Raw genomic sequence first — 20077 nt, 5'->3', positions numbered from 1 at the left:
GACTTTCAGAGCCGTCCTTATGCCAGTGAGCATAAGTGAGGGAAACTAGCCTCGGGTGTGAAAACGTACACCTTGTGTGATGATTCTCCCAGCACTGCGGGCTACCTGTGAAGCATTGAGTTAGCAGTTTAGCATTTCTCTCTTGATTTCTGGAGTCAAGAAAGAAAAACAAAACAGAAAGTTTCATCATGGGGTATAATGGGGTGAGTGTGTGTGTGTGTGTGTGTATATTTACACATCTATATATCTAGAGGAATAGATAGAGATACATAGATGTCTCCAGGAGTTGGTGCAGGGTGTGTGTGTGTATGTATATATTTCTTTCTTTCTTTCTTTATACCATTTTACTGTGGACCAAATCTAGATCTGTCTACCCAAGATCATATATATGAGAGAGAAAGATTGATTGATTCAGACTGACTTCTAGAACTAAATTAGGTCTCTACGATCAAGAAGATAGATTTAAAAATGAAGTAGTCTTTAAATAATATGGTGAGTATGTAATTGATCAGCAAGAAGGATCATTCATGTCAGCCGCCAATTGGATTTCTAATCATTGAAATTTAAGTACAGATTTTTTTTTTTAAGTTTCACAGTTGCATGCTCATTTTTCAGATATAGGGCCATTCATATTTACTGTTTTCTTCTTGTGTGCATTTCAGTAAACTTTGTTTCTCAAATTTGTTTTTAATTTGTTTATTTCATCTAAGTTGTGAAATTCATTGGCAAAAAATAGTTTATGATATTTGCTTTATAATTTTAATGTCTGTATTGATGTTTCTGATGTTGATAATTTGTGTTTTCTCTCTTTTTTCTTGGTAAATCTTGCAAGAGATTCATCTATTTTACTTATCTTTCCAATGCGTGAACTTTTGGCTTTATTGATTTGCTCTTTTCTCTGTCTTTCCTTATCCTTTGTTTCTGCTCTTACCTTTATTATTTCCTTCTTGTAATTCCTTTGGATTTAATTGCTTTTCTTTCCTAGCTTCTTGATTTGGGGCTTAGGTCCTTGACTTTATTTTTAATATGCATTTAAAGTTATAATTTTCTCTTTAGATTCTGCTTTAACTACATTCCACAGACTCTAATGTGTTGTGTTTTCATGATAATTTAGTTCAAAATATTTTCTAATATCCCTAGTAATTTCTTTTTGACCCACAGTTACTTAGAAGCATATTGCTTAATATCCTAAATTTGGGAATTTTCTTAGTTATTGATTTCTAATCAAATCCCATTGTAGTCCAAAAACAGACTCTGTGTGATTTTCATCCTTTTGAATTTATCAAGATTGAATTTACGGCTTAGACACCATTTGTATTGGATTCTGCAGTGAAAAGACCAATCAGGTCAAGTTGTTAAATGATGTTTAATTCACCTGTATCCTTTCTGATTTTTGCCTGCCTGTTTTATCAATTACTGACAGAGGAGTGTTAAAATCTCAAATTATCTTGTGTATCTGTCTGTTCCTCCTTCTGGTTAGTACTTTTTGCTTCATATATGTGAAGCCATGTTATTAGATACATACACATTTAGGATTATGAACTGACCTTTTCTTCCCTCATGAATGGCTCCTCTTTGTTTCCATTTATGCTCCTCATCTTGAAGTCAGCTTCATCTTGTACTGACATAGCCACGCCAGCTTTCTTGTCATTAATATTGCATGGTGTATCCATTTCCCTTCATTTACTTTCAGCCTTTTGAGTTTTTATATTTAAGGTGGGTTCCTTGTACACAGAATGCAGTTAGGTCTTTTCTTTTTTTTTTTTTTCAGTTGAGGAAGATTCACCCTGAGCTAACAACTGTGCCAGTCCTCCTCCATTTTGTACCTGGGTTGCCGCCACAGCGTGGCTGACGAGTGGTATAGGTCTGTGCCCAGGATCCAAATCTGCAAACCCAGGCCGCTAAGATGGAGCACGCCAAACTTAACCACTATGCCATGGGGCCGGCCCCTAGGTCTTTTTTTTTTTTTTTAAAACCAGTCTGAAAATCTCTGACTTTTACTTGGGGTGTTTCATCCATTTACATTTAATACAATTATTTATATGACTTAGTTTAAAGCCCTGACCTAACATCTCCTGCCAATCCTCCTCTTTTTGCTGAGGAAGACTGGCCCTGAGCTCACATCCGTGCCCATCTTCCTCTACTTTATACGTGGGACACCTACCATAGCATGGCTTGCCAAGCAGTGCCATGTCCACACCTGGGATCTGAACCGGTGGACCCCAGGCTGCTGAAGCGGAACATGTGAACTTAACCACTGCACCACTAGGCCGGCCCCTGTTTCTTTTTCCTTTGTCCCATATGTTGTTCCTTTGTGCCTGCTTTCCTGTGTTTTTTACACTGAGAAATTTTTATATTACATTTTATCTCCTCTGTTGACGTTTTAACACTTTGTTTTCTCTATTTTTTTTTTTTTTTGGTTGTTCTTGGGACCACAATATGTCCTCCTGATTTGTCACAGAGAATCTGAAATTAATGCCCTTCTCCCACACCTACAATATAAGAACCTTAAACAGTATAATTCTGCTTATTTCCCTCTAGCCCTGCTGTGTTATAAATCCTCTAATGCCTTATTGTTGTTTGCTTTAACAGATTCTCTCAGGTTTTATCAGAAAATATCTTTACCTTGCCTTTGTTTTTTTGTGTATGGCGTTAAAAAAAAAACTTGAGCATAAAATTTACCATCTTAACCATATTTGTGTGCACAGTTCAGTAGCGTTAAGTATATTCACATTGTTATGAAATAGATCTCCAGAACTTTCTCATCTTGCAACTCTGAAACTCTGTACTCATTAAACAACACCATTTTCTCCCTCCCCCCAGCTCCTAATAACCACCATTCTACTTCCAGCCTCTGTGAATTTGGCTAGTCTGGGTGCCTCATATAAGTGGAACCATACAGTGTTTGTCTTTTAGTGACTGACATTTCAATTAGCGTAATGTCCTCAAGGTTCATTCATGTTGTAGCGTGTGTCAGAATTTCCTTCCTTTTTAAGGCTAAATAATATTCTACCGTATATATGTAGCACGTTTTGTTTATCCATTCACCCTGTCGATGGACATTTGGGTCGCTTCTGCCCTTTGGCTGTGGTAAAAAGTGCTACTGTGCACATGGGTGTGCAAGTGACCCTTTGAGACCTTGCTTTCAGCTCTTTTGGGTATATACCCGGAAGTGGAATTGCTGAATAATATGGTGGTTCTATTTGTAATTTTTTGAAGACCCTCCGTGTTTTCCATGGCAGTTGCACCGTTTTACAGTCCCACTCACTGTGCACGAGGGCTTCAGCTTCCCCGCATCCTTGTCAACACTGGTTATTCTCTGCTTTTCTGACAGTCGCCATCCCCACGGGTGTGAGGTGAGACCTCCCTGTGGTTTACATTTTCATTTCTCTGATGGTTAGTGATGTTGAGCATCTCTTCGTGTGTTTATTGGCCATTTGTATATCATCTTTGGAGAAATATCTTCCAAGTCCTTTGCCTGTTTTTGAATTGAGTTATTTGATTTTTTGTTGTTGAGTTGTAGGAGTTCTTTATGTATTCTGGATATTAACCCCTTATCAAAATATGGTTTGCAAATATTTACAATTATATTTACAATTACAATATATGTTTTGCAGACATTCAGTAGATTGCCTTTTAACTCTATTCATAGTGTCCTTTCAAATGTTTTCAAGTTCGATGTTGTCCTTTTTGTCTATTTTTGCTTTTGTTGCCTATGCTTTTGCTGTCATACCCAAGAAATCATTACCAAACCCAATGTCATGAAGCTTTTCTCCTGTGTTTTTTCCTAGGAGTTTTGTAGTGTGAGGTCTTAGTTTTAGGTTTCATCCGTTTTGAGTTAATGTTTGTGTATGATATAAGATAAGGGTCTAACATCATTCTTTGGCATGTGATTATCCAGTTTTTCCATCATCATTTGTTGAAGAGACTGTCCCTTCTTGGTTGTACAATGGCTTGGGTGCTGTAGCTTCTCAGCTGGTCTGTAGAGTTCTCACAGAGATGTTCTGGTCTGTATATCGTTAATTCTGTGTATTTGTGGTGAAGGAAGCCCTCTTGCTTCTTAGTCTGTCGTCTTGCTGACATCTCTCCTTTGCTTTCGTTTTTGAAGAATATTTTTACTTCAGATGGAATTCCACCTTGATGATTTTTTTTCTTTCAGCCCTTTTGAAATTTCATGGCTGTTACTATTTTAGATACAAAGTCAGGATAGAATTCTTATTCTTGTGGTGGGGGGAGGCAGGGCAGATCTTGTGGCAATGAACTCCCTTAGCTTTTGTTTATTTGGGCAAGTTTTTATTTCTCTGTCATATCTGAAGGATATTTTCACTGGATAGAGTATTCTTGGCTGAAAGTTTTTATCTTTCAAAGATTTCAATGTATCATTCCAATCTCTCCAAGCCTGTAAGGTTTCTGCAGAGAAACCCACTGAAAGCCTGATAGGGGTTCCTTTGTAAGTTACTTTCTTCCACCTTGCTGCCCTTAGTATTTTTTCTTTGTCATTGGCTTTTGCCAGCTTCACTTCTATATGCCTTGCAGCAGGTCTTTTTACATTGATGTAGTTAGGAGATTTATTGGCTTCTTTCACGTGGATTTCTAGCTCCTCCCCCACATTTGGAAAGTTCCCTGCTATTATTTCTTTGAACACACTTTCTGCTCCATTCTCCTTCTCATCTTCCTCTGGAACACCTGTAATCCTTATGTTGCATTTCCTAAATGAGTTGGATATTTCTCGGAGACTTAGTTCATTTCTTTTTATTCTTAGTACTCTCGCCTCCTCCTTCTGAAGCATTTCTGTGTTTCTGTCCCCAATGGTGCTGATTTGTTCCTCAATGTTATCAGCCCTGCTGTTCAGGGAATCTGTATTCTGCTTTATCTCATCCATTCTGTTCTTCATCGCCAACATTTCTGATTGGTTCTTCTTTATAGTTTCAATCTCTTTTGTGAAGTAGCTCCTGAACTCTTAGTATTGTCTGTCTGCATTCTCTTTTAACTCGCTGAGTTTTTTAATAAGAGCTATTTTGAATTCTCTGTCATTTAGGTTATGGATTTCTATGTTTTCCAGATTGATTTCTGGGACTTGTCATCTTCCTTCTGGTCTGGAGATTTAATATATTTTTTCATGCTGCCAGATGGCATGGATTTGTACTTTCTCATTGTGGTAGTATTTGATTACCTCTTCCACCTGTCACCACTGGGCGGAGGTCAGGAGTGGCATATTCTGAGCCCAATAGGATCAGCAGGGACAGCTCCAGGGTGCTGGGCTGTGGCTCTGGGTGCAGGGGAGGGGTGCTTCCTCCTGCATGCTCTCAGGGTTTTCTCACTCTCCCTTGCTATCTGCTCTCCTGGGGTGTTGGTTTGATGAAGACACCCCTGCAGTAGTTAGTCCCCTCTGAGGGGGCTTTCCCCCAGACAGTGAGGGACCTCAGAGATCTATGGAATTCCCATGGAGGGCCACCACTTCCTCCCCCTGCCCCCCCTCCCCCGCTTTCCTCCCAGAGGCTGTGCACACTCCCTGGCCTGCTTCCCTTCGGGGAGGAAGAAAAGCTTTCTCTTACTTTGTTCCACTTCCTCGGGAGGGGGCTCCAGAACCTCTACCTTCCAATGTTTGGCTGCGTGGGTCTCTCAGACATCTTTTGTGGTGTGTGGGTGTCCTCTGTTGGAATACAAATGTCCATTTCATTGTATCTTTGAGGGGAGAGTTTACGGGGAGAGCTTGCTCCACCACGATTAGAATTCTTATCCTTGTTCCTCTGAAGATGATGTGTCTTTCTCCCCAGCTCTGTGCAGTCTGGTTTTCAGCAGTTTGGCCGTGACGTGCCTGTTGATGGCCGTCTTTGTTTTCACCCTGCTTGGTCTGTGGAGCTTACTGAATCTGCAGGTTGACATCTTCATTGATTTGGGACATTTTTGGCCATTATCTCTTGAAATATTTATTCTCATCCATTCTCTCCTTCATTTACACATGTAGAAGAAAATCTGATATTGTCCCACAGGTCCTTAAGGCTCTGTTATTTTTGTTTTAATTCTTTTTTCTATTCAAGCTTCAGATTGGTTAATTTCTACTGACTTTCCTTTGGGGTCACTGATTCTTTCTTCTGCCGTATCCAGTGTGCTGTTTTAAGTCCATTCTGTGAAATATTCATTTTCAATTATTTTTCATTTCTAGAATTCCATTTCCTTCTTTCTTTCCTTCCTTGCTTCCTTTTTTCCTTCTTCCTCTTTTTCTTTTTGTTGGCATTTTCATTTCTTTGTTAGAATTCCCCTTGTATTCATCCATTCTGTTCGTCACCCCTGTAAAGGCTTTAATTTATTAATTTATAGTAGTGTTTAAAGTCCTCATCTGATCGTTTCAACATCTGGGTCATTAATGGTTCTGCTTCTATAGGTTTTTTTTCTCTTTTTCTCCTACTTCTTCACATTTTTATGAATGTTTTATTTTATACTGGGTGGTATGCATGATATGTTGTAAAAATCTGCTAAGTGATATTGCATCTTGTTCTGGCCGGCTGCTAAGTTACTGGCAGGTCACCCTGACCCTGTGTGGACCTGTGTGGACGAGTCTGTTTGGGTTTTGCCCTCGGTCCTGGGGAATCCCTCCAAGTCGTAGATTGTGGCCCTCGCTCCTCGGGTGCCCTGGAGTTCACGAGGTGTTTCACAAGCTTCTCTAACTTGGCAGGACTTGAATTCTAAACTCTGCCTTTCCAGCACCACACAGCTCTTTACATCTCTGCTCAGCTCTTTAGCTTCCAAATGTTGCTTTTCCTTAAGGTCTCACCCTGTGCGTACACAGTTTTGGGCCCAGTCAAGAATTTGAGGGAAATTCATATGAAGATACTGGGTTTCCTATTGCTTGCTGCTTTCCAGGATTTTCCCCCTCAGTTTCCAAGCACACTGGCAATCCCAAGACGTGACAGATTGTCTCACTCCACAAAACTGCTACTTCTTGGTTAGGCTCCATTCCCCTGAGTCCCTCGGGAGCTAAGGACTCCCCCAGGGAAAAAGCCAGCTCCAGGTGACTCTCAGTTGTGGCCTCCCTTCTCTCAAGGACAGCGTTCCTTCCTGTTTCTGCCTGTGTTTGGTTGTTCTTTGGGGCCTGCACATGACTGACTTGATACTTCCTCCAGAGTTTACCATTGTTATTGGCAAATACACACTTCTCTGCCGTTCCCGGACCTGGAATACTGGGTGTGACTCTTGAATATGTGGTGTTTGTCTTCAAAAGTTGTCTAGGAAGTAAGGAAAAATTACTTGAGGTATTGCATCAAAAACACATTTACCTTCCCTCTGATGTTAGAAACCAACTCCCTGTGGAATAAGCATTTATTCGCTAATTTAACCCTCAAAATAACAAATTTAGAATCAACCTGCATTAGGGTTATAGGTGCTTAGTATTAAAACAATATAGAGTAACCCAGGGATTGGCAACCTTTTTCCCAAATGGGACAAATAGCAAATACTTTAGTCCCTGTGTGTCATTACAGTCTCTGCCACAGCCATTCGACTTGCCATTGCCGTGTGAAAGCAGAAATAGGTGATACATAAATGAATGAGTGTGGTCAATAAAACTTTATGTATGGACACTGAAATTTGAATTCCCTATGATTTTCACGTGTCATGAAGTAATATTCTCCTTTTGAACTTTTTTAACCATTTCAAAATATAAAAAGCCATGCTTAGCTCACAGGTCGTACAAAACCAGGCAGTGGGCAGGGTTTGGCCTGCAGGCCGTAGTTCCCTGACCCCTGGAGTAAACTCTGCAGCTAACACTGTCAATTTTCTACCACTCTCTTCCCCTCCTTTTTTTTTTTTTTTTTGAGGAAGATTAGCCCTGAGCTAACATCTGCCGCCAATCCTCCTCTTTTTGCTGAGGAAGACTGGCCCTGAGCTAAAATCCATGCCCATCTTCCTCTACTTTATATGTGGGACGCCTACCACAGCATGGCTTTTGCCAAGCGGTGCCTGTCTGCACCCAGAATCCGAACCGGGGAACCCTGGGCCACCGAAGCAGAACATGCTGCGCCACTGGGTCAGCCCTTTCCCCTCTTTCTTGACTTGTAGCTCAAGATTGTTTGAGTGACCGACACACAGAGGTTTTCATCTGCTTCCTTCTTTTAGCCTAAGTGACTGGTTCTGCAATGTAAATGTGCCTAAGAATTGCTTTGCAGAATTGTATACACAAAACTCTATATTCTATACTTCCTGGATGACTGGAGGTTTCAGGTTTAATTTTGCCTGCCCAGAGTTTCTGCCTCACATTTGCCCTTAGACCATAACTCCATTGTATGGGCCTGTCGAGCTCAGGAAGCCACTGGGACATTTTCAGTGTGACGATTGTAAGGTTATTGCCTCTCCACTCCAAGGCCACCCTTTGCCCTGCCTTGTGACATTGGAGCTGGGCCCTGAGAACGTTTTCTCCTTTGGCAGCTGGCACAGTGTTTACCGTTGTCAGAAGGCGGCTCAGGACATCCCTGGAGGAGGAGGGAGCTTCTCTTCTCTTTCCACTGGGTTCTCACCTGCTTGCATCTGCAGCACATGGTGACCAACAGCAGGTGGGATTCCCAGTGACGCCCCTACCCCACGCGGCTTCCAGCCAGTTCCACTGGTGCCCCAGCTGGCTTCCCAGCAAGTCTCACCCAAGTCCCAGAATGTTCTAGAAGGAGGCTTCCTGGTGAATGTCAGTGCATCATACCCACAGGCAGTTTCCCAGGGAGTTCCACCAGTGTCCCAGAGCGTGGCTGCCCAGCATTTCTCTTGGCATCACCCGACAACGTGGTTTCCAGAGCTCTAGCAGGCCCCCGAGGACAGCCTCCTTGCAATGCCCAGCAAGTCTTGCAGGCACCCAGTGGGCAACTTGCCGGTGGTTTCCACTGGTGCCCCCAGGGGGCGGGTCCCTGCCTGCCAGCCTAGCTTGCGGCACCTCAACGGACTTTCTGCCATCCTCCATGCCGTGGCTGCCTCCTCCCCAAAGAGGCTTGGCTCTCGGGCCTGGAGGGACCCTCTTCCAGATGAGCTCCTTCCGCGGGTGCTCTGCCGCGACCCTGGCAGGAGGGGCCGCCCCTGCTCCCTGCTGCTGGTGTACCCTTTAGAGTGCTCATGACCCCGGAGTAGTTAATCTCTCGTTACCAGTTAATGATTCTTTCATTAAACTTTCTCTGTTCAAGTGACTGTGTGGTTTCTGTCTCCTGAACAACCCTGATTCAAACCATCGGTGTCAAAACTTCTGGAGTAGCAGCTGGTTGGAGGGGCAGGTCCTGAGTGCGTTCAGTGGTGATGGCCTTCCTGCACAATGACTGTTCCTTTTAGACTATATAGCAAATATGTGTAAACATTTCTGTGATTAAAAATAATTTCCTTTGAACTACTAGTGTTTCCTGTGTGTTGAATCATTTGTAGTTTCTTGTCAATAGATTCATTTCAGAGATGATCACCATGTTATATTATTCTGTTCACCATAAATACCCTGTTCTTCGGGGGTTTTTTAATTACAATGTCTTGTTTTATGTTTATTCCTCTTTTTTTTCCTTTTCCCTTTCATGACCAGAAGATAGACAGTAAGAAGCATACAGTACAGATGCTTGGGTACTGACTTTGTGCCGATCACCTGTTGACAGGCATCGCTGCAGGGCTGCCTGAGGTGAAGCCCCCGCGCCCGGCGAACGGGATGCCGATGGAGTCAGGAGAGACGGAAATACTCCGAAAAGCGGTCGAGGACTATTTCTGCCTTTGTTATGGTAAAGCTCACTCTCAGCATTAACTTTCTGAATAGTTGACCATCAAGCAAGACAGCGTTATGGATATTTTATTGCTGTGACTGTTTAGAATGTCTCTAACGTTGAAAAATTCACATTCTCATCAAGCAAAGAGCCGGTTTGTAAGTACCCGATTAAGTCTTCTTACAGAAGACAGCTTGGTCTCTCCTGGCCCATCGAAACCTCTGGATCGATCAGACTTCATTCTCTGCTCTCGTTGAGGGAGCCCCCACTCCACAGCCAGTGCGGTTTTTGAAGATGTCCACTGCCGGTTCAGTCACCAGCCTCACTCTCTCTCCACCTATGCACATCTTTCCACAGGCATTAACAGAGTTTTTTTAATACCTACACAGTGTTCTTAAAAAGCTAGATAAACAAAACTCTCAGGTGGTATAATGAAACCAACCAGCAGAGTGTGACGCTCCTACCATTTACGGTCATCTCGCCTCTTCTCCCAGGTAAAGCCTTAGGGACTACAGTGATGGTGCCTGTGCCGTACGAGAAGATGCAGAGAGACCAGGCGGCTGTGCGAGTGCAGGGCCTTCCAGAAGGAGTCACCTTTCAACACCCAGAGAACTATGATCTTGCAACCCTGAAATGGATTCTGGAGAAGAAAGCGGGGATTTCATTCGTCATAAACAGGTGACAGGCTCCATCCTCTCCTTACAGTTCATTTGAAGGTAAACTGAGAGCTTGACCTCACTCAGTTCATTAATTCTGTCTGTTGCGTTTGGAAGTCGGTTACTCCGATGTTTGACCTGTCTTCTTGTGTGTTCATGTCGGGTAATAGTATTGGTTTTCTTGCAGACCTTTCCTAGGTCCAGCGAATCAGCTAGGTAAGTGACAGCTTCTCATCCTTGGTGCCTGCCCTTAGCCGATAAACCAGTTCTGCTCCTCTTAATTAAAATGCAAGTTTGGCACATTCTAATGCTTGTTCATTCTTTACCTTCTCCCCGCTGAGGAGGCAACTCTGACGTTCCGGGGGTGGGGGGGTCGTGGTATTTGTTGAGTGCACAGCTGAGGGAAGGACACACCCAACCAAGGTCAAGAGAGTTGAGACACAACCCTCTGACCAGCTCCCGTCCCAGCGAGTTCTGCGTCCAGGCCACACAGACCAGTAGACCTATCTTGTCCTCGTGCACAGGAGTATGAGGATGCTGGGGTCTCTGTTTGACCACCAGCCACAGGCCAGGCATTGGCTTCCAGGGTGGATCTAGAAGGTGTGAGCATTCCCGTGCTCCTGAGATGCATGGTCTAGGAGAAGGAACGGGTGTCCAGCAGAGGACCAGAGGTGACCCATGGTGCTGGCAGGATGGCTGGAGGAAATCCCCAGGAGTCCCTAGGAAGGGGACAGAATTGCGTCTCCAGAACAGCTTCCTAGAGGGGCTGGCCCTCAAGATAAGCAGGGTCTTAACAGGTTGGTTCTCCCGGGAAGCCCATTCCATTGATCAAGCAGAAAGCCACATGGAAGGGTGTTCGAGGCCAGGAGCCTTCATACTCTCCTTAATTTATGGTGACGAAGGGACCCAAAGAAAAGTAACTTGACCAGAAGCATTTAGAGACCTACTATGCCCACTTCTTATTATCTCGGGTTATGGTTGGGAACCTTGGGCCATAGCTGTTCGTGGAAGACCAGGTCTAAAGAGGGTATCTTCCTGAGACCATGTATTTAGAGATGGCCCGGGGATGGGTGGGGTGCAGGTTGCACACTGTGGGGTACAGAGGGCGACGTGATGCACTCCGGTTCTCCTGAGCGTCGCCTGCTCACAGAGCACAGTCTGTTTTTGGAGCAACCGTGAGTTCCTGGAATCCTCTAGCTCACATTAAAGGAGGGACCTGAGGGTGAGGGGTGGCAGGTGACCGGATGCTTGTCGTCCCAGATGACTTGTACTTTCGTTATAGAATAATGCAGCTGATGCTTCTTCAGTGCTTACGCTGTGCCAGGCACTGTTCTGAGCACTTTGCGTGTATTCATTAATCCGCACTCACCCACTATTTTCAGATGAGGAAACTGAGGCACAGGGTGGTTGAGTAACTTGCTTGAGGTCGCCCAGCTGGTAAGCAGCAAGGTGGGGTCCACACCCGTGCTCCAGGCCCAGTCTGCTCCTCAGCCCCCATTCTGCCCACACGAATGGCCCCAGGATGTGGGGCCTGCTGTGAGGGTCTCTCCCCCACCAACTCCGTGATGACCTAGAGCTGCGAGTTCTGTTCTCTCTGTATTGACTTGCACTTTATATATGTTTGAACGTTGTCGTATTTCAAAGTGCAGAAAGGGGCTAGTGTGTGTCTTTTTACTCCTGCACAGGTGGGCCTGTAGTGGTGACAGATGCTGAGAGATCGATGACATCGCCAAGTGAAAGGTAAGGGAAAAATTAAAAAGTGAAAACTGGGGCCAGCACCATGGCGTAGTGGTTGGGTTCAGCGCGTTCTGCTTTGGCGGCCTGGGTTCGCAGGTTTGGATCCCGGGTGCAGACCTACACCACTTGTCGGCCATGCTGTGGCAGCATCCTACATAACAAAATAGAGGAAGATTGGCACAGATGGTAGCTTGGGGTAAATCTTCAGCAAAAAAAAAAAAGTAAAATCCATATCTCACCCCAAAGCGTTGGTTTTTAGACTATGGAAAGTCTTCCTTAGTTTTTTTATTCAAAAGGATTATGACGGTTCATGTTACAGTTGAGGCAGGTTTGCCTTCAGCTTGATGGGGGAGGGAGGACTCAAGAGCTTGGAGACCCAGGACGTTCAGGTCCCGTGTGTCTGGATGCCTGTGGTCAGTCCTCACCCTGCCTGTCTTGACCGGGGTTCCCTTCTCCTTTCAGTTGTGGCTCCATCAATGTGAAAACTGAGCCCATGGAAGATTCTGGTACGTACACGAGTGCTTTTAGAATCAAGTATTTAACAGGTTGTCATTCGATTCCTTTCTTTTGTTTTCCTAAAAAAAGAAATGAGACTCTCAGTAAACTAGGGTTAGAGGGAAACTTCCTCAAATTGATTTTTAAAATCTACAAAACACCTACAGCCAGCATCATACTCAATGGTGAGAAACTAGAAGCTTCCCCACTAAGATCAGGAGCAAGGCAAGGACGTCCCCTCTCACCGGCCCTTTTCCACTTCACAGGGAAGGCCCAGCTAATGCAATAAGAGGAGGAAAGAAAATGAAAGGTATACAGATTGGGAATGATGAAATAACACTTTGTTCACAGAGGACATGGATGTTTATGTAGAAAATCCAAAAGAATCGACAAAAAAATCCAAGTAGGGGGCGACTAGGGCACTAATAAGCCTCAACTGGGGCCTTATTTGCAGAATAGTCATATTTTACTCAAATATCTAGAAAAGAGAACCTTCTAATTCAGTAAGTAACAGGCACTAAGACATTATTAAGTAGACAGATTTGTGGACAAAATATTAATTGTATTTAAATTAGAACCTGACTGTGAAATGAGTAAAAAGTCTTGAATACGCATTTGAATTGTCACCTGGTTTACAAACAGAGCAGTGTTTTCATCGTTGGACACACCTCATTCTACCCCTTCCTTCCACTCTCTGTCACTTCTGCAGCAGACGTGTGGCACTGTGACAACGTGTGCGGGAAAAAGATCCGCCTTCAACGGATGAGAGTAGTTGACCCCCATCCCTGCCCTTCCCTATTCCTCAAAAAAAGGAAAATGGAATTAGAAAGAAGACATTAAAAGGCTAAATATAGAGAAAAAAAAACTTGTTAACTCAAATGTTTAATCAAGGCATGGGAAAATATTGAAAACATTAAAAATGGAAAGATTAGAAACTCTAAAATAAACAAGAATATAAAACTAAAACTAAAACCTCTAAAAGATAAAAATGAACAGAATCTGGCTATGAGAGAGTAAAATTAGAATTTAATAATGCTTAGAAAAGCAGCCTAGAAATATGAAATTAGTAGTTCAAAATGTAAAGTTAAAATTAAATCTAAGATAACCCAAAGGAAAAACAAAGCTGTCAAGGCTGGTTTATGCCCCACCGCCTCCCCAGTCCCTGGGGGCACCCCTGGGACATGTGTGGACCAGTCTCCATGGCCCAGCTCCTGCATTGTCATACCCCAGGGTCCTCCGACCACAACTGTGGGTGCTCATGTCCCTCCCATCCACATGTAATCATGTGCTTCATAGAAGTTCCCCTTTAAATGTCAGTCGGAAAATAATGGTGGTTATCCACTTCAGTGCTTCTAGGTAAAACTCACCTGAGTCAGTGACAGGAAACAGCCACGTGTTTCCACTAAGCAGAGCTCAGCGTGGGTGTTAATCTCACCTGCGACATGACACGCCTTACACATTCGCCCGTTTAATCTGGCCTTGGATGCTTTCAAAGCTCAGATACGGTCTGCTTGTGTCTCAGACAGTCACAGAGATTTTAAACGCTCCACGCCCCAGTCTCCTCTTAGAAACTGGGAAGACAGATGAGGGGAGTGGGGGCTGCCAGCTCTCCCCAGGGCCCTGTCACAGACCACAGCCCACGCCGCCTCTGTCTCCTTCCTCGCCAGCTACCAGGCCAGATGAGCGGTTCCCACCCGCCTTAAAATAGGCCTCTTTTGTTGAGGCCTCTCTTTGGAGATGTGGTTCCATTTAAACAAAAATGTGCTCTCTATTAAGGTGGCTTTCTCCTGTGGATTTCGTGATCCCATGGGAGTCGCTGCCTGCTGCCCACAGGCTTCTGAGGCCTGGCTATCGATCAGCCCCATTTCTGTGTTATTTGTATAGTGCTTGCTACATACAAGTGTTTAAATGGCTTTCAGTTTTCAATTTCCTTCTGTCTCTCTCTCCCTTTCCCTCCCTTCTTCTCTCCCTCCCTCTCTCATTTTGAGGAAAGGCTGAAGTAAATCTGTTTCCATTACCATTTCAAATTTTGCATTCTCCGCTGTCAAATCTGGTTTCAATTTCCTGGATTACAAAGGAATTTTTCTTTGACAGCCCAGCTGTCACATGTTTGTCAAATGTTTCTGTTAGTAGAGTCATGATTGCCCGATCAACTTGGAATTTGTACTTTAATTAAAATTTTATTATAAAATATTACAAAAAGTATGCATGTTTGAAATTTTAGAAAATTTGGACTAACAAGTAGTAAAATTCCTCTTCATCCTTTCACTCTCTCCTCTCAAAACTCCATTCCCCTGAAATCTCCCTCAAATCACCTCAAATTCCATCCCCATTTTAGGGGCAACAACCCTTAACTGATTTGTGAAAATTCTTTCAGATCACTTATTAATCAAACACACGAATAGCTTTTCTCTTTTTTATGCATAAGTAGGCCATTTGTCAGCTTTCCTTTAATCTTTCCATCAGATTACCTTTTGTCCCATTTCTGAGCAACCTCCTCAACTTAATCTTCCACTTCACTAATGTGGCCATCAGCCGTGTCCATTCTGTTCCTCAGTTTTTCTAACAGATTTTGCTTTTTGATAATCACATTCTTTAATATCCAGTTTCACTATCCTTATACCAACAGAGCTGTTAAAGGTTTTCAGAAGAACCCTCAGAACTTGTAAATTCATGCTAAACAGTGAATCCCAAGCTGTGCCACAATTTTTGCTTTTGCTGTTATTAACCTTCATGGTTAAATTATATGTATACTTCAATACCACTTATCTGTTGTTGTATTAAAAAAATCCTCCCCAAAAAACACCCCCCAAAACTTAGTAGCTTCAAACAATAACTTAGTTTTTCTCACAGTTCTGTGTGATGGCTGGGTAGTCCTTCTGGGCTGGGCTGGCTTGGCCGAGGCTGGATGGTCTGGGATGGCCTCAGTCTGAGGCCTCAGCTGGGAGAGCCGGGCACCTCTCCTCAGGGCCTCACATCCTCCAGGAGGCTAGCCCAGGCTTGTTCACAGAGCAACTCGGTTCCAAAAACAGCAGACATGGACGCACATGCACTTTTCACGCCTCTGTTTGCATCCCATTAGCCAACCTCCCATCAGCCAAGGCAAGTCACGTGGCCAGGCCCAGCTTTCCAGGGTGGGGAAGTAGACTCCACTTATGGAAAATAGGAGAAGGGAAAGCCATCTCACAAACAGGTGTGCATACTGACGGGGGAGAAATTTGGGCTAATTTTTGCAATCTACCACACCTTTCCCTGATAAAAGCTTTTGGTTTTACTAATATAGTTGCCCCAGGTTTTGAAATCCATTTCATTGTAATGGATAAGTTAAGATTATACTTGCCAATTCAGGTCCCATTACAGAAGAATATTTATAGCATTTCACGTAAATGCACGTATATATTCAGCCATCTTGAAAGGGAAAACCACCCAAAAGTGGGGTAGACCTCTTTCTCCTTCCCTCCCTCTCTCTGTTCCTTCCTTCGTTCTTCTCTCCCTCCTTCCTTCATTCCTTTTAAATTGATTTTACATTATTTCATATTTATATTTATTTTTATGTGAATAAGCCTTTTGTTTATAGTGTGTGAGCTAGAGGTTCTTTTGCTGATTATAATGTTGCTATGTTAAAACAGAATGTGGAAGTTAGATCAGCTGATCATATTTCTCTGTTGGCGGGTTTGGCCTAACACATAATTTGCTCATTTCCGTTGCATTCAAAGGCATTTCTGTGAAAGCAGCAGCTGTGTCAGTCAAGAAAGAATCAGATGATCCTAATTACTATCGATATAATATGCAAGGTAATACCATTTTATCATAATTTTCTTCTCCAAAAGTTATTTGTGGTGGAAAATTTTAATTAGCACACATTGGAAAAACAGGCCAAGAATAATAAAGATGCATGTACATTTACCTGGATCTAGCCTACTGCCAATTAGAGGAAAAAATTTTACTCATAAAATAGGTTTTATTTAGCCTAAATCCGTATGCTCCCAGGTATATGAGAATGTAAAGATATTTCAGGGTGTATGTTACTTGAGTTTGTCTTAAATATTCTTATTTTGTGTGTTCTAGAGTATTCCCCCAATCCTCTTCTGTCCAGTCTGTCCCGTAAGTTGAGAAAATATTGAGTTATGAGAAAATATTAAAAGTTAAAAGAGATGGAAATTAGAGTTAAGAAATGCAGATGCCCGTTATTGAATAATAGTTGCTTCATTGGCATCATACAAGTTAAGTGGGGAGCAGAAGACAGTTATTAGCAAATGCACACACTTCTCAAGCGTGGTCAGGTAGGTGCTCTGCACTGTGGCGTGGCTGGGTCCTCCACCCAAGACCGGAATCCTGCTGGAGCCAGAGTGCTCTCAGCTTGACAATATGGTATCATCCTGACACTGTGACTCTTGTACAGCATTCAGGTCCTTTCTCCACCTTTGAGCACCACTGTGAACACAGGCAGAGTGCAGGCCAATTTGCAATTAATTCCTCAAACATTATTAACCGATTTGAAATATTTCCTACAAAATCGTAACTTTGGAATTTTCCTGCAGCATTACATAGCTCTGTAAATTTTATTAAACACCTTTTTCAAGAAATCTAGAGACCAATGAAAAGAGACCAATGAAAGTGTCTGTTGTCAATAAAACATCCCTCATGACTGGGGTTTATTGTAGGAAATTAGTTCAGCATGTGGAAATCAATCAGTAGGATACAACACAGTAGATTAAAGGACGAAAACCACACAATTATCCCAATAGGTGTAGGAAAGAGGCATTTGACAAAAATCTAACACGCTTTCATGATTGAAAAAAACACTAAATAAACTAAGAATTGAAGGGAAATTCCTCAGCCTTATAAAGAGCATCTACAAAAAACCTGTAGTTAATGTCATACTTACTGATAAAAGACTGAAGGCTTTCCCCCAAACCAGGAACGAGATGAGGATGTCTGTTCTTGCCACTTGTTTCCAACATTGTCCTGGAGGTTCTAGGTCGGACAATTAGGGAAGAAAAAAAGGCATCCGGATTGGAAAGGAAGAAGTAAAACTGTTTCTGTTTGCAGATGACGTCATCTTGTCTATAGGAAATCCTAGGAATTCACACACTCACAGTTGGAGCTAATAAATGAGTTTAACAAGCTTGCAGGATACAGGATACAAAAATCAACTGTATTTCTGTATGTTCAGCAATGAACAAGCGAAAAATGAAGTTAAGGGGCCAGCCCAGTGATGTAGTGGTTAAGTTTGCACACTCCGCTGCAGTGGCCCAGGGTTCACAGGTTCGGATCCCAGGTGTGGACCTGCACACTGCTCGTCAAACCATGCTGTGGTGGCGTCCCACATATAAAGTAGAGGAAGACTGGCACAGATGTTAGCTCAGGGCCAGTCTTCCTCACCAAAAAAAAAAAAGAAAGAAATTAAGAAAATTCCATTTACAACGGCATCAAAAAAGAATAAAATACTTAGGAATAAATTTAACCAAAGAAGTGCAAGACTTCAGTACACTGAAAACTACAAAATATTGTTGACAGAAATTACAGAAGACCTAAGTAAATGGAGAGATATCCCACATTCATGGATTGGAAGACTTTCCTAAAATTAATATGGAAATGCAAGGGACCCTGAATAGCCAAAACAATCTTTAAGAAGAACAAAGTTAGAAGACCCATACTTCCTGATTTCAAAACCTACTACAAAGCTACAGTGATCACCATTCTGTGGTACTGGCACAAGGACAGACATGAGCCAATGGGACAGAATTGAGAGTCCAGAAGTAAACTCAAATTTACAGTCAACTGATTTTCAACAAGGGTGCCAAGACAATTCAATGGGGAAAGAACAGTCTTTTCAAAAAATGAACAACTGGATATCCACATGCAGAAAAGATCAGTTTGGACCTTTACCTCACACCATATACAAAAATTAACTCAAGGTGGATCAAAGACCCAAATGTAGGGCTAAAACGATATTAGTCTTAGAAGAAAGTATAGACATAGATGTTTGTGGCCTTGGATTAGACAGTGGTTTCTTAGATAGGATATCTGAAGCGCAAGCGGCCAGAGCAAAGAATAGGTAAATTGAACTTCATCAAAATTAAAAACTCTTGTACTTTAAAGAATACTATCAAGAAAGTGAAAAGACTACCAACAGAATAAGAGAAAGTACTTGTAAATTATGTATCTGATAAGGATCTAGTGTCCAGAATATATAAGAACTCTTTCAACTCAACAATAAAAATACAAACTACTCAGTTTAAAAATGGACAATTGATTTGAATAGGCATTTCTCCAAAGAAGATATACAAGTGGTCAATACACACGTGAAAAGATGCTCAGCATAATTAATCATTAGATAAGTGCAAAGCAAAATCACAATGAAATGCCACTTCATACCCACTAGAATGACAATAATTAAGAAGGCAAACAATAAGAAGTATTGGTGACGGTGTGGAGAAATCGAAATGTAGAATGGTAGGAATGTAAAATGGTGTGACTGCTTTTGAGAAGAGTTTGGCAGTTCCTCAGAAAGTTAAACAGAGCGTTACCATATGGCCCAGCAATTCCACTCTTAGATACCAAGAGAACTGAAAACGTATGCCACAGACAAACTTGTACATTATTCCCAATAGCCGAAAGATAGAAACGACCCAAGTGTCCATCAACTGATGGAGGGACAAAGAAAATATGGTATATCCACACAATGGAATATTACTTGGCCATAAAAAAGAATGGAGTACTGATACATGCTATAACATAGATGAACCTTGAAAGCATTGGGCTAAGTAAAGAAGCCAGACACAAAAGGGTACATACTGTATGAATTCATCCACAGGAAATGTTCAGAATAGGCAAATCTGTAGAGACAGAAAGTGTATTAGTGGTTACAGGATCTAGAGAGAGAAGGGAATGGGAAGTGACTGCTAATGGCTACAGGGTTTCTTTTGGGGGTGATGAAAATATTCTGGAAATAGATAGTAATGATGACTGTACAACCTTATGAATATATGGAAAACCACTGAATTGTATACTTTAAAAGGGTGAATTTTATGGTATATGAATTGTATCTCAATAAATAAATAAATAAGCAGACTCAATGTACAATTAACCTGTATCTATAATCTGTGTAAATAATCTGTATAAAATAAAATGTGATTAACTTCACATTTAATTTGACTGATTATCAGATTATTTTCAACACATTCGATGCCTATTCAATACAAACAATTTTTGCTCTCAAAACTCTGGACCAGGAATATTTTGTTATAACTGTCTCTGGATTAATTTACCAGGAATCCTCATGTTCTTCGTAAACTGACACTGGTCATCTTTTTACTCATTTGCTTTTTTATTATTATTGTGATAGAACATACATACACCAGATAAAATTTGCCATTTTAACCATTTTTAAATGCACGGGTCAGTGGCACTAAGTACAATCACATTGTCGTGTGACCATCACCACCATCCATCTCCAGAACATTTTCCTCA

General features: G+C 42.2%; 1 protein-coding gene across 4 annotated transcripts in view; it reads left to right on the top strand.

Moving 5' to 3' along the window:
* LOC100062625 (general transcription factor II-I repeat domain-containing protein 2) overlaps positions 1–20077 on the top strand; it is a 52034-nt gene that overhangs the window by 11357 nt on the left and 20600 nt on the right. For 3 of the 4 annotated variants that reach the window (XM_070230847.1, XM_001494135.5, XM_070230846.1), the window contains exons 4-9: positions 9612–9731; positions 10208–10391; positions 10557–10585; positions 12055–12109; positions 12569–12612; positions 16318–16395. In XM_070230847.1, the coding sequence (XP_070086948.1) occupies positions 9612–9731; positions 10208–10391; positions 10557–10585; positions 12055–12109; positions 12569–12612; positions 16318–16395 (510 nt within the window). Of the gene's footprint in view, positions 1–9541; positions 9732–10207; positions 10392–10556; positions 10586–12054; positions 12110–12568; positions 12613–16317; positions 16396–20077 lie in introns of all 4 variants that reach the window. The other variant, XM_070230848.1, reaches the window with a different exon arrangement.

The sequence above is a fragment of the Equus caballus genome, chromosome 13 (genome assembly GCF_041296265.1).
Source record: "Equus caballus isolate H_3958 breed thoroughbred chromosome 13, TB-T2T, whole genome shotgun sequence".
Classification (NCBI taxonomy): Eukaryota; Metazoa; Chordata; class Mammalia; order Perissodactyla; family Equidae; genus Equus; species Equus caballus.
The sequence above is the reverse complement of the archived record's forward strand: the minus strand, read 5'-3'. Positions and strand labels throughout refer to the sequence as shown.